Here is a 15,207-nt window from a genome sequence, read left to right as displayed (position 1 = left end):
TTGGGGAACCATTGGGAGGGCAGAGGATCAAAAGGGAGTGTGGCCAGGTTTCCACTGCCCATTTGGGCCCCCAGGAACCTGCTGAGATCCTGGGCCTGATTCTCTGCCCACCTATGCCTCCTCCAGCTGCATGGATCCTGAGGGAGGGGGAGGGAAGGAAGGGGGAGCAAAAGTAAAGCCCGGACCTCCAGGACCAACACCCCTGAGGGGTGGTTAGGGGGAGAGGAGGAGTTCCTGCACCCAGCGGGACCCACCCATGGTTAGGGATCCAGCAGTGATGGGGGAGACCCTGGGGGACATGGTAGGGGAGGGGCGTGAAGGAACAGAAGGGAATGGGGGCAGTGCTTTCCCTATCCATTAGTCACCGGGAAGACTGTTGGGCTCCCAGGCCTAATCCTCTGCCCTCAGAGCCTCCCTCCTGCCCTGCAGAGCCCAAGCCCCACCCCTACACCCCCACCCAGGGCCCCACCTCTACAATTGGAGACCCCCTCTGAGACCCCCTCCAATGCGCTGGGGCTAAACCCCACCCACACAACCTCACTCAGCGCCCTACCTCCAAACTCCGGAACTCCACACTCCAGAGGCCCTCCTTTCGACATCTGGCCTTTCCCCTTACTGCAGGTCCTAAGCAGAGGCCCTGCCCCATGCTTCAACATCACCCTGACTAGGCCCTGCCCCCCGCTAAAACGCCACGCCCCACCTCGGTCCCACCCCACCCTAAACCGCACCCCTGCCTAAGTTCCACCCCTGCTAAACTCCACACCAATAGCCAAGGCTTCTTTTTTTTTAGTCCCTCTTTTACATTGGGGTTCTGTTTTACCTTGTTCATTCATTGTTGTTGATTCTTTTATATTTTTATTTTTCCTAATAAATCTTTTACTTCTCTAATTTTATTTAATTCTTTATACTTTGTTATTGTGCTCTGCTTTTGGCGTGTTTTTCCTCCCCCGTTTTTTTTTTTTCTTTTTTCTGTTATGGTTTTATTTTACCTTGTTGCAGTTGTTTTAATTATAGTTTTATTTTTCCTAATATATTTTTTATCTTTCTAATTTTATTTTGTATTTTAATTCTTTGATATTGTACTGCTCCTTTTTTCTTTCTTTCTTCCTTATTATTATTATTTTTTTTTACCATGCCATGAAGCTTGCAGGATCTTGGTTCCCAGCCTGAGGTTGGGCCCAAGATCCTGTGGTGGGAGCTCCAAGTCCAAATTGCTGGACTAACAGAGAACCTCAGAAATCATGGAATATCCACTAGAGTGAGGCTTCCTGGAGGTCCTCATCTCAGCACCAAGACCCAGCTCTATCCAACTGCCTGCAAACTCCAATGCTGGACGTCTCAGGCCAAACAACCAGAAAGACAGGCATACCGCATCACCGATCAAAAGAAAAAAAAAAATGAAATGACAAAATGATACATTACAGAAGAAGAAGCAAGGTAAAAACCTACAAGACCAAATAAATGAAGACGAATAGACAAGCTACCTGAAAAAGAATTCAGAGTAATGATAGTAAAGATGATCCAAATCTTGGAAACATAATGGAGAAAATATAACACACATTTAATGAGGATCTAGAAGAACTAAAAAGCAAACAAACAGTGATGAACAACACAATAACTGAAATTAAAAATACTCTAGAAGGAATCAATAACAGAATAACTGAGGCAGAAGAATGGATAAGTGACCTGGAAGATAAAAGGGTGGAAATAAATTCCAGCAGAATTAAAAAAAACAAAAAAGAATGAAAAGAATTGAGGACAGTCTCAGAGACCTCTGGGACAACATTAAACACACCAATATTCAAATTATAGGGGTCCCAGAAGAAGAAGACAAAAAGAAAGGGTCTGAGAATATATTTGAAGAGTTATAGTCAAAAACTTCCCCAACGTGGAAAAGTAAATAGTCAATTCCAGGAAGTGCAGAGAGTTCCATAAGGATAAACCCAAAGAGACACACACTGAGACACATATTAATCAAACTATCAAAACTTAAATACAAAGAAAAAATGTTAAAAGCAGCAAGGAAAAAGCAACAAATAACATACACGGGAATCCCCATAAGGTTAACAGCTGAACTTTCAGCAGAAACTCTGCAAGCCAGAAGGGACTAGCAGGGCATATTTAAAGTGATGAAAGGGAAGAACCAACAACCAAGATTACACTACCCAGAAAGGATCTCATTCAGATTATACAGAGATATTAAAACCTTTACAGACAAGCAAAAGCTAAGAGAATTCAGCACCACCAAACCAGCTTTAAAACAAATGCTAAAGGAACTTCTCTAGGCAAGAAACACAAGAGAAGGAAAAGACCTACAAAAACAAACCCAAAGCAATTAAGAAAATGGTAACAGGAACATACATATGGATAATGACCTTAAATGTAAATGGATTAAAAGCACCAACCAAAAGACATAGACTGGCTGAATGGATACATAAACAAGACCCATACATATGCTGTCTACCCACTTCAGACCTAGGGACACATACAGACTGAAAGTGAGGGGATGGAAAAAGATATTCCATACAAATGGAAATCAAAAGAAAGCTGGAGTAGCAATTCTCATATCAGACAAAATAGACTTTAAAATAAAGACTATTACAAGAGACAAACAGGAACATTACATAATGAACAACGGATCAATCCAAGAAGAAGATAGAAAAATTGTAAATATTTATGTACCCAACACGGGACCACCTCAATACATAAGGCAGATGCTAACAGCCATAGAAGGGGAAATCGATAGTAACACAAGCATAGTAAGGGACTTTAACACCCAACTTTCGCCAATGGACATATCATCCAAAATGAAAAAAACACAGGAAACACAAGCTTCAAATGACACATTAAACAAGATGCACTTAATTGATATTTATAGGACATTCCATCCAAAAACAACAGAATTCACTTTCTTCTCAAGTGCTCATGGAACATTCTCCAGGATAGACCATATCTTGGGTCACAAATCAAGCCTTGTTAAATTTAAGAAAATTGAAATCGTGTCAAGTAACTTTTCCAACCACAACTCTATGAGACTAGATATCAATTACAGGAAAAAAACTGTAAAAAGTACAAACACATGGAGGCCAAGCAATACACTACTAAATAACCAAGAGATCACTGAAGAAATCAAAGAAGAAATCAAAAATACCTAGAAACAAATGACAATGAAAACACGATGACCCAAACCCTATGGGATGCAGTAAAAGCAGTTCCAAGAGGGAAGCTTATAGCGATGCAATCCTACCTAAAGAAACAAGAAACATCTCAAACAACCTAACCTTACACCGAAAGCAATTAGAGAAAGAACAAAAAAAAAAACCCAAAGTTAGCAGAAGGAAAGAAATCATAAAGATCCAATCAGAAATAAATGAAAAAGAAATGAAGGAAACTGTAGCAAAGATGAATAAAACTAAAAGCTGGTTCTTTGAGAAGATAAACAACATTGATAAACCATTAGCCAGACTCATCAAGAAAAAAAGGGAGGGCTTCCCTGGTGGCGCAGTGGTTGAGAGTCCGCCTGCCGATGTAGGGGACACGGGTTCGTGCCCCGGTCCGGGAGGATCCCACATGCCACGGAGCGGCTGGGCCTGGGAGCCATGGCCGCTGAGCCTGCGCATCCGGAGCCTGTGCTCCGCAACGGGAGAGGCCACAACAGTGAGAGGCCCACGTACCACAAAAAGAAAACACAGAGAAAACAAAATTGATAACCCATTAGCCAGACTCATCAAGAAAAAAAGGGAGAAGGCTCAAATCAATAGAATTAGAAATGAAAAAGGAGAAGTAACTGACACTGCAGAAATACAAAGGATCATGAGAGATTACTACAAGTAACTATATGCCAATAAAGTGGACAACCTGGAAGGAATGGACAAATTCTTAGAAAAGCACAGCCTTCTGAGACAAAGCCAGGAAGAAATACAAAGTATAAACAGACCATTCACAAGCACTGAAATTGAGACTGTGATTAAAAATCTTCCAGCAGGGCTTCCCTGGTGGTTCAGTGGTTGAGAGTCTGCATGCCGACGCAGGGGACATGGGTTCGTGCCCCAGTCCGGGAAGATCCCACATGCCGTGGAGCGGCTAGGCCCGTGAGCCGTGGACGCTGAGCCTGCGTGTCCGGAGCCTGTGCTCCACAACGGGAGAGGCCACAACAGTGAGAGGCCCGCATACTGCAAAAAAAAAAAAAAAAAAATTCTTCCAACAAACAAAACCCCAGGACCAGATGGCTTCACAGGTAAATTCTATCAAACATTTAGAGAAGAGCTAACACCTATCCTTCTCAAACTCTTCCAAAATATAGCAGAGGGAGGAACACTCCCAAACTCATTCTACAAGGCCAGCATCACCCTGATACAAAACCAGACAAAGATGTCACAAAGAAAGAAAACTACAAGCCAATATCACTGATGAACATAGATGCAACATTCCTCAACAAAATACTAGCAAACAGAATCCAACAGCACATTAAAAGGATCATAACACTATGATCAAGTGGGGTTTATCCCAGGAATGCAAGGATTCTTCAATATATGCAAATCAATTGATGTGACACACCATATTAACAAACTGAAGGAGAAAAACCATATGATCATCTCAATAGATGCAGAGAAAGCTTTTGACAAAATTCAACACCCATTTATGATAAAAACCCTCCAGAAAGTAGGAATAGAGGGGACTTACCTCAACATAATTAAAGCCATATATGACAAACCCACAGCCAACATCATTCTCAATGGTGAAAAACTGAAACCATTTCCTCTAAGATGAGGAACAAGACAAGGTTTCCCACTCTCACCACTGTTATTCAACATAGTTTTGGAAGTTTTTGCCACGGCAATCAGAGAAGAGAAGAAATAAAAGGAATCCAGATCAGAAAAGAAGTAAAACTGTCACTATTTGCAGACGACATGATACTTTACATAGAGAATCCTAAAGATGCTACCAGAAAACTACTAGAGCTAATCAATGAATTTGGTAAAGTAGCAGGATACAAAATTAATGCACAGAAATCTCTTGCATTCCTATACACTAATGATGAAAAATCTGAAACAGACATTAAGGAAACACTCCCATTTACCATTACAACAAAAAGAATAAAATACCTAGGAATAAATCTACCTAAGAAGACAAAAGACTTGTATGCAGAAAACTATAAGACACTGATGAAAGAAATTAAAGATGACACAAACAGATGGAGAGATATACTATGTCTTGAACTGGAAGAATCAACATTGTGAAAATGACTATACTACCCAAAGCAATCTACAAATTCAAAGCAATCCCTATCAAACTACCAATGGCATTTTTCACAGAATTAGAACAAAAAACTTCACAATTTGCATGGAAACACAGAAGACCCCGAATAGCCAAAGCAATCTTGAGAAAGAAAAGTGGAGCTGGAGGAATCAGGCTCCCAGACCTCAGACTATACTACAAAGCTACAGTAATCAAGACAGTATGGTACTAGCACAAAAACAGAAATATAGATCAATGGAACAGGATAGAAAGCCCAGAGATAAACCCACGAACATATGGTCACCTTATATTTGACAAAGGAGGCAAGAATATACAATAGAGAAAAGACAGCCTCTTCAATAAGTGGCTGGGAAAACTGGACAGCTACATGTCAAAGAATGAAATTAGAACACCACCTAACACCATATACAAAAATAAACTCAAAATGGATTAAAGACCTAAATGTAAGGCCAGGCACTATAAAACTCTTAGAGGAAAACATAGGCAAAACACTCTATGACATAAATCACAGCAAGATCCTTTTTGACCCACCTCCTAGAGAAATAGAAATAAAAACAAAAATAAACAAATGGGACTTAACGAAACTTCAAAGCTTTTGCACAGCAAAGGAAACCATAAAAAAGACAAAAAGACAATCCCCAGAATGGGAGAAAATATTTGCAAACGAAGCAACTGACAAAGAATTAATCTCCAAAATACACAAACAGCTCATGCAGCTCAGTATCAAAAAAACAAACAACCCAATCCAAAAATGGGCAGAAGACCTAAACAGACATTTCTCCACAGAAGATATACAGATTGCCAACTCACTCATGAAAAGATGCTCAACATCACTAATCATTAGAGAAATGCAAATCAAAACTACAATGAGGTATCACCTCACACTGGTGAGAATGGCCATCATCAAAAAATCTACAAACTATAAATGCTGGAGAGGGTGTGGAGGAAAGGGAACCCTCTTGCACCTTTCGTGGAAACTGATACAGCCACTATGGAGAAAATTATGGAGGTTTCTTAATAAACTAAAAATAGAACTACCATATGACCCAGCAGTCCCACTACTGGGCATATACACTGAGAAAACCATAATTCAAAAACAGTCATGTACCACAATGTTCACTGCAGCTCTATTTACAATAGCCAGGACATGGAAGCAACCTAAGAGTCCATCGACAGATGAATGGATAAAGAAGTGTGGCACACATATATATAATGGAATATTACTCAGCCATATAAAGAAGTCATAGAGTCTGTCATACAGAGTGAAGTAAGTCTGAAAGAGAAAAACAAATACCGTATGCTAACACATATATATGGAATCTAAAAAAAAAAATGGTTCTGATGAACCTAGGGGCAGGACAGGAATAAAGACACAGACGTAGAGAATGGACTTGAGGACACAGGGAGGGGGAAGGGTAAGCTGAGACGAAGTGAGGAGTGGCATGGACATATGTACACTACCAAATGTAAAACAGCTAGTGGGAAGCAGCTGCATAGCACAGGGAGATCAGCTCAGTGCTTTGCGACCACCTAGAGAGGTGGGATAAGGAGGGTGGGAGGGAGACGCAAGAGGGAGGGGATATGGGGATATACGTACACATACAGCTGATTCACTTTGTTATACAGCAGAAACTAACACTGTAAAGTAATTATACTCCGATAAAGATATTAGGGAAAAAAAGTAAATTATGTAGCAAGAATATGTGCAAATACACTAGCGATCACAATAAATGAGAATATATTAAAAGAGACTACGAAATTGGGTAAAATGAAAATCAGCCATTTTTGTCACTAGAAATCTAATTTAAGCCAAGTGACACACAGGGGTTAAGTGATGGAAAAAGAAATTGCCACCTAAATTCTAACAAGAAGGATGGCAGAAAAATATATTAGAATCAGACAAAATTAAAAGACCAAAAACATAAAGCTAAAAATCACCAAATGGGAAGAGTAGTACATTACATATTAATAAAAATCTGTACTAAAAGGTAGGCTTCTCATAAGTCTCATTGGTTGGAACTACTTCCCATATCAATGGCTGATCCAATCATAGTTAAGGAGACTAGAATTTCCATGATCAGTTAGACCATTTGCAAATGGATCCCTGGACTGATTTCTTCTGACTTCTTGGAAACACAGGCCATGGTAAGTAGGATGAATACATGAAGGAAAAAAACAAGGTTTTAGGAGAGAATTAGGCAATCGACAGTATTTTATATACCACTCAAGTTATCACAACACACAATTTTTTCTTGTATAGCATTAATTACTACCAAATGATTAATCACTATAAAACAAAAGTGCAATGTTTTTTGTCTCCTTTTGTCCATCTTCTCCATGAAAAAGTAAAATTCAGGAGAGCAGGGACCTTGTCTATCCTGTTTCTAATTGGAGCTCCAGCATCTTGCAGAAGGCTCAGTACATAATAGGAGCTCAATACATGTTTGTTGACAGGATGGATGGATGGATGGATGAATACTGGGATGGATTACTCTGAGATAGATCAACCAGAATAATAAAGTGAAAAAAAAAAAGGGCTTCCCTGGTGGCACAGTGGTTGAGAGTCTGCCTGCCGATGCAGGGGACACAGGTTCGTGCCCCGGTCTGGGAAGATCCCACGTGCTGCGGAGCGGCTGGGCCCATGAGCCATGGCCGCTGATCTTGCGCATCCAGAGCCTGTACTCCGCAATGGGAGAGACCACAGCAGTGAGAGGCCCGCGTACCAAAAAAAAAAAAAAAAAAAAGCCAGAAAAGGAAAGCTTTATATGGTGTTAAATAATGTCAGAGTTACAGAGATAGAGGGATTGCAAAAAGACCACTGCATTGAATGTTCAGAAGGGATTTTACCTTTAGAGAGCAGTTTCAGTAAGAACATTTATGAATATAAACCAGAACATAAAGCATTAAGGACAAAGTGGGCAATAAAGGTATGATTACAGTAATATTACCTTTGTCCTTTTTGTTTGTTTGTTTTGGTAGAAGCAGAAAAGGTGTTAGCTCTGAGGATAGCAGAATCAAGGAAGGAGTTGGTTGGCTTCTTTATTTACAATGGCAAGAGTCAGCATGTGTTTGTTGATAAAAAATGTAGTAGTCAGTGGAGAAGAATATACTGAAGGTATAGTTTGGAAAAGGAATTGTAACTAAATTTCTAGAAGAGGGAATTGCATCAAATGTAAAATACTGAGAAGTTAAACTTAAGAAAGAACCTACTGTCACCAGAGACCAGAGTAATGTAAGAATGTGAAAGTCAGGGACATACAGGGCAGGATCAATGTGCTGTCACCTCAACTTAACCTAGAGAATCTACTCTCCAACTCCACAGTAGGTGTTCAATAAATACTTGTTGAATGAATGGAATGAACAAACACATGAATAGATGCAATGATACAAATGTGTTATTTTCTGCATCTTCCTACCATAAACGTGATTCTTTTTTTTGAATTTTGTTTTATTTACTTTTTATACAGCAGGTTCTTATTAGTCATCAATTTTATACACATCTGTGTATACATGTCAATCCCAATTGCACAATTCATCACACCACCATGCCCACCCCCCCCCCCGCGGCTTTCCCCACTTGGTGTCTATACATTGGTTCTCTACATCTTTGTCTCTATTTCTGCCCTGCAAACTGGTTCATCTGTACCATTTTTCTAGGTTCCACATATATGCGTTAATATACGATATTTGCTTTTCTCTTTCTAACTTACTTCACTCTGTATGACAGTCTCTAGATCCATCCACGTCTCAACAAATGACCTAATTTCATTCCTTTTATGGCTGCATAATATTCCATTGTATATATGTACCACAACTTCTTTATCCATTCATCTGTCAATGGGCATTTAGGTTGCTTCCATGACCTGGCTGTTGTAAATAGTGCCGCAGTGAACACTGGGGTGCATGTGTCTTTTTGAATTATGGTTTTCTCTGGGTATACGCCCAGTAGTGGGATTGCTGGATCATATGGTAATTCTGTTTTTACTTTTTTAAGGAACCTCCGTACTGTTCTCCATAGTGGCTGTATCAATTTACATGCCCACCAACAGTGCAAGAGGGTTCCCTTTCCTCCACACCCTCTCCAGCATTTGTTGTTTGTAGATTTTCTGATGATGCCCATTCTAACTGGTGTGATACCTCACTGTAGTTTTGATTTGCATTTCTCTAATAATTAGTGATGTTGAGCAGCTTTTCATGTGCTTCTTGGCCATCTGTATGTCTTCTTTGGAGAAATGTCTATTTAGGTCTTCTGCCCATTTTTGGATTGAGTTTTTTTTTTTTTTTTAATATTGAGCTGCATGAGCTGTTTATATATTTTGGAAATTAATCCTTTGTCCATTGATTCATTTCCAAATATTTTCTCCCATTCTGAAGATTGTCTTTTCGTCTTATTTATGGTTTCCTTTGCTGTGCAAAAGCTCTGAAGTTTCATTAGGTCCCATTTGTTTATTTTTGCTTTTATTTCCATTAATCTAGGATGTGGATCAGAAAAGATCTTGCTGTGATTTATGTCATAGAGTGTTCTGCCTATGTTTTCCTCTAAGAGTTTGATAGTGTCTGGTCTTACATTTAGGTTTTTAACCCATTTTAAGTTTATTTTTGTGTATGGTGTTAGGGAGTGTTCTAACTTCATTCTTTTATATGTAGCTGTCCAGTTTTCCCAGCACCACTTATTGAAGAGACTGTCTTTTCTCCATTGTATATCCTTGCCTCCTTTGTCATAGATTAGTTGACCACAGGTGCGTGGGTTTATCTCTGGGCTTTCTATCTTGTTCCATTGATCTATGTTTCTGTTTTTGTGCCAGTAGCATATTGTCTTGATTACTGTAGCTTTGCAGTATAGTCTGAAGTCAGGGAGTCTGATTCCTCCAGCTCCGTTTTTTTCCCTCAAGACTGCTTTGGCTATTTGGGATCTTTTGTGTCTCCATACAAATTTTAAGATTTTTGTTCTAGTTCTGTAAAAAATGCCATTGGTAATTTGATACGGATTGCATTGAATCTGTAGATTGCTTTTGGTAGTACAGTCATTTTCACAATATTGATCTTCCAATCCAAGAACATGGTATATATCTCTCCATCTGTTGGTATCATCTTTAATTTCTTTCATCAGTGTCTTATAGTTTTCTGCATACAGGTCTTTTGTCTCCCTAGGTAGGTTTATTCGAATGTGTTATTTTCTGTATCTTCCTACCATAAACATGATTCTTCTCGTTGTCTTAAGGTAAACCATTGAAGTGATAAGGAGTAACAGACTCTACCAGCCAGGAAATGCCTCCAGGGGACATTTTCCAACAATGACAGACTGAGCAAAAAGGGAGAGAAGCAAAACCAAGGTAAATATCCTTATATATTCTACCCTTATTGAAGTCCCTAGTGATGAATTATCTATACGCTCACACTTCATTTTACTGAAAGCTTCAGTAAGTAAAGGGAAATAATTTATGTAAAAAAAATGTTTAATCAATAACCAGAAAATAGGTATGTATCAATATTTGTCTAACTCCAGAAGAAAAACAAGATTAAGAAATAAAAAGCTTAATTTTCACTGTCTAAAGTAACTGCTCAACCTGAAAATTAAATCCCAGATCTGATTTTCTAATCTGTTGAGCATTCTCTTTATAAAATGTTCTACTTTTAATGGTTTTCACATTCTGAATATATACACCAAACTTTATAAAATACTATTTAAAACTCACTAAAAGTTATTTTAAAGTAAATCGTATCTCCAATGATTTCACAACACTCCCCTCGGTATCTAAGTCCCTCAGGACCTAGGAATAAATTAAAAGATCACAGAAACACTTCATGTGATTTAACAGACATTACTGAAAATACAACATGCGTGTATACCAGATTTAGTTTCCACATGCTAATTACTAGAATCTTACTATAACATTGCTTCTTTAATTGTGGATTTCAATATGAGGCCTTTGTCAGAAGAAAAAAAAATTGTTAAACACCAAGGGATAAAAATGTTTCATGGTTTCTTTATTGTTTATATAGTAGCTTAATAACTAAATTGGCAACTTACATGATTTCTTTCAACAATTTAATTACTACGTACTATGCACAAAACAGCTCAGTGACACAGTCATTTATATCATATGCTGGATGAAATTATGAAAGAGTAAGAAGTTGGCCACTTTTGGGAGCAGGGTAGCACTCAAAAGGGTCAAATTGGGCTTCCCTGGCGGCGCAGTGGTTGAGAGTCCGCCTGCTGATGCAGGGGACACGGGATCGTGCCCCGGTCTGGGAAGATCCCACATGCCACCGAGCAGCTGGGCCCGTGAGCCATGGCCGCTGAGCCTGCGCGTCCAGAGCCTGTGCTCCACAATGGGAGAGGCCACAACAGTGAGAGGCCGCGTACAGCAAAAAAAAAAAAAAAAAGGGTCAAATTAGAGCAACGACAATTAGTACATATTTCGTAATATGATTTCCACCCACAATTGCTATAATAAGTTACCTTGTGCAACAAAGACATAATGGAAAAAAATTAAACGAAATCGAGGAACTCAGAATGGGAGTTAGAATTCTGTTAATTGTATAATTGAAGAAACAGATTTAAGAGACATTCTGGAAGAGGGCTTCCCTGGTGCCACCATGGTTAAGAATCCGCCTGCCAATATAGGGGACACGGGTTTGATCCCTGGCCCGGGAAGATCCCACATGCCATGGAGCAGCTAAGCTCGTGTGCCACAACTACTGAGCCTGTGCTCTGGAGCCCGCAAGCCACAATTACTGAGCCCATGTGCCACAACTACTGAAGCCCGCGCACCTAAAGCCTGTGCTCCACAACAAGAGAAGCCACCACAATGAGAAGCCCACGCACCGCAACAAAGAGTAGCCCCCGCTCACCACAACTAGAGAAAGCCCACGCACAGCAACAAAGACCCAGCACAGCCAAAAATAAAAAAATAAATAAATTTATTTTTTAAAAAAAGATATTCTGGAAGAAATGACAGGATATCACCATAAACACAGCAAGAAAAAAGCTGGAAAATAAAAATGATGGGGAATATAATGGTCTTCAACTGGCTGAATAATTTATTTTGCTCTTTTAAAGGACCTGGAACGAAGTGGCCCCTTGGAGCTGACTCCCATCTTCCCCATCACTCCCAGCCCTTGTTGAGGAGCCTCTGGCACCACTGAGCCTACGTATCAAGGCAGGTATGACCATCAAGTCACAACACTGTTTTTAGTTACACGCCAGAAATTTCATATTCTAATAAGGATTACCCTTGAAGTACTTTTCTTAGGAGGTTCTGTATTCATTTCACTGATTTCTCTTGTTCGTTTTATTTGGAATTTTATGTTTTGTTTGGAATGCCTCACATATGTGTATACGTGTAGAGCATCCTTACTTCTCATTCTATGTATATTTTTAGATGAACATTTAAGCCAGTTTCATGATTTTGTATGCCTGCTTTGTTTGTTATGCATTATAGTAGTCTCTGGACACTATCTGCAATATCATATATCTTTGGTTTAAAAAATGGCAGTGGCATTGGTTATGTTTTGTAGATCGTAAGTTCCCAAGTGTTCTATCATCTTCTCCATGAGATGCTGGCTCCAACTACAGCAGACACACTGTAGCCCCTATGAGGCTAAGTATCACGAGAGGTTTGACCAGAAGGAGCCACCGCACCACCATACTCTTAAAACACATTCACATCTCACCATTTTTAACACCTGTGTTTTTTTTTTTTTTTTCGGAATTTTCATGTATGTAAGAATTTCTGTTCCGAAACCCTTCAAAATTATCTAGTACCCCAAGCAAATAATTAGCAGTGGCTAATTGGGTCTTTGAATACCTTCTGGCTATGTTCGTCCTTCATCTTTTGCAATTTTTTAGTTCCTTCCCTTATAGAATCCATAGAAGCCTGTCTTCTGGCCTGTAATGGTATAGGAAAAAAAAATCATGGGAAAAAAGCATCACAACAGTGTACTGGTCTGCCTATCACGGGTCTGGTTCTAACAAATTAACCTCATACTAAGCATGTAGTAAGCTCTCCACATACAGTTGCTTACTGAGTGATTTATGCATATGTCTGCAGATGCCCCTTGGGATATACAAAAAGAAGGTGAGTATAAGCACAGTCATCAGCACATTTTAAAGGATGATCTAAATGTTTGTTTCATTAAGCTTTAAAAATATCCCCTCAGAGATAATCGACATAGTTTATTCTTTCTAATGAGAAGGATTTGAATCAGAGGAAAGCTAAATATATTTTTCAAGAATATTCCAACTAGCTGTTAAATATCAGAGGCAAGCAATGGTGACACTGACTACAGAAGCACTGATGTGTCTACTGCTCATTAACGCTATCCCGTTAAAGAGCGTGTCAGCTGCTGATTGATACCACGTAATCCCAGAGATGCCTTTCTCTCTAGGTCTTTGCGTCCCTAATCTGTACCTGAAGTTCACTTCTCTTCCTGAGAGGGGTAGCAAAGCCTGTTCAGGAGCACAGGAGCCATCATTTCTGGCTGAATTAGGACCTCAAGGGGGAACCTCGGAAGAGCCAGCACACACGGTAAGATGTCCTTCAGTCCCAGTGACCCTCCACGTCAGTGTTCCCCCCATGGGCGCAGAGACCATGTGTGCTGGAATTTATGAGATTTCAAGTATCCTATCTGTTCATGTCACTTTCTCTCCCTCACATTGATTTGTAGCCCACCCTCTGTAAGGCAGAGAGGCCAGCCTGATAAGCTAATGCGTAGGAAATCCATTGTTCTCATAAAACTACCAGCAGCATCACGGCAGCAGGTGACATATTTCAGGCCTAGTTCTTTGGACTAATAATCCATAAAGTTTATGTAGCCTGATCCCCCCTTTTCTCTTGCCATAATTTTTCTCAAGCACTTCTTAACTCATTCCCCCATTTCTGTCACTATAAAACCCATATTCCATCAAATAATAAGAAGCACTTGCCAGAAAGGGAGAGAGGCTCTCTGAATTGTATCAGCTATAGCACTACCCATTAGAAAGGTGGAGCTCCAGATGTGTTCAGAAAGCCCACATATATCCAAACCCTGCTACGTTAGACAGGCACACATATCCTAGGACTTTGTTGTATCCATATTCTGAAAACAAGGGGACTGTGATAAGATATAAAGGAGGGGGAGTCATTCTCCAATGACCCCTTCTTTTTATATTAGAGAAGGCTAGTTTTTATCACAAATATCCCACACAAGATCTGAAAGGTGGGAAGGGGGCCGGGGGCACATCTTATATTCAAGGGACTAAAAGGAGGGGTAAGATAGTTAAAGCAGATATGATGACTTTATTGAGGAACCTATTTGTATACCTTTCTTTTAAAGTTAACCACTTTGCTGTTCTTTTATCAAAATATGGGTCCTAGTTTTTGAGTCAGAAAAGAAAATGGTTAGACACATAAAGTGTCAATGAAAAGGCCACAGAAACTAGGAAGTCACATGGCATCTCAACTACAAAGAGTTCAAAGTTACTTGCAGTCCTAATGCTTGCTGTGATCCCTGGGCAGGACAGGAAGTTTCTGTTCAAAAATGGGGGAAAAAAACTTTTGATCACTATTTTGCTTAGTTCTAAGTCCCAGAAATTCCTATGTCATATTCACATTATTTTTCTATCATAAAATATTGATTTAACATATTAATAATAAATTTTTGTTATTCAGCTAAAATATACACTTTTAGTCATCCTCCCCCACAAGCTATGCTTATAATATTATTAATTCAATAAGCAATATTTCAGCCTCCTATGCACAAGCACTGTGGTCAGACATGACCCCAGACCTCAAGTGCTTATAGCCTAGTGTGGAAGCCAGACAAAAAGATTAATGAGACTAATGATTTTATATATATATATATATATATATATACACACACACATATCTGCCCCAAGTTCCTGGCATAGAGGTCCTAAAACCTTTGTAATTTCCTAAACGGTAAGAGCTTTAGGAGCATCTCTTG

General features: G+C 39.5%; 1 protein-coding gene across 4 annotated transcripts in view; it reads right to left on the bottom strand.

Moving 5' to 3' along the window:
• Positions 1 to 15,207, bottom strand: part of EPSTI1 (epithelial stromal interaction 1) — a 100,583-nt gene that overhangs the window by 22,595 nt on the left and 62,781 nt on the right. For 3 of the 4 annotated variants that reach the window (XR_009536778.1, XM_060129178.1, XM_060129177.1), the window contains exon 8: positions 13,071 to 13,151. The exons of the other annotated variant lie outside the window; for it this stretch is intronic. Coding sequence is in view for 2 of the 3 variants with exons in the window: in XM_060129178.1 (XP_059985161.1) it covers positions 13,071 to 13,151 (81 nt within the window). In the remaining variant the exon portion in view is untranslated. The remainder of the gene's footprint in view (positions 1 to 13,070; positions 13,152 to 15,207) is intronic. 4 annotated transcript variants of the gene reach the window in all.

This window comes from Lagenorhynchus albirostris, chromosome 18 (genome assembly GCF_949774975.1).
Source record: "Lagenorhynchus albirostris chromosome 18, mLagAlb1.1, whole genome shotgun sequence".
Taxonomy (NCBI): domain Eukaryota; kingdom Metazoa; phylum Chordata; class Mammalia; order Artiodactyla; family Delphinidae; genus Lagenorhynchus; species Lagenorhynchus albirostris.
This window is presented reverse-complemented; position numbering and strand designations above follow the sequence as displayed.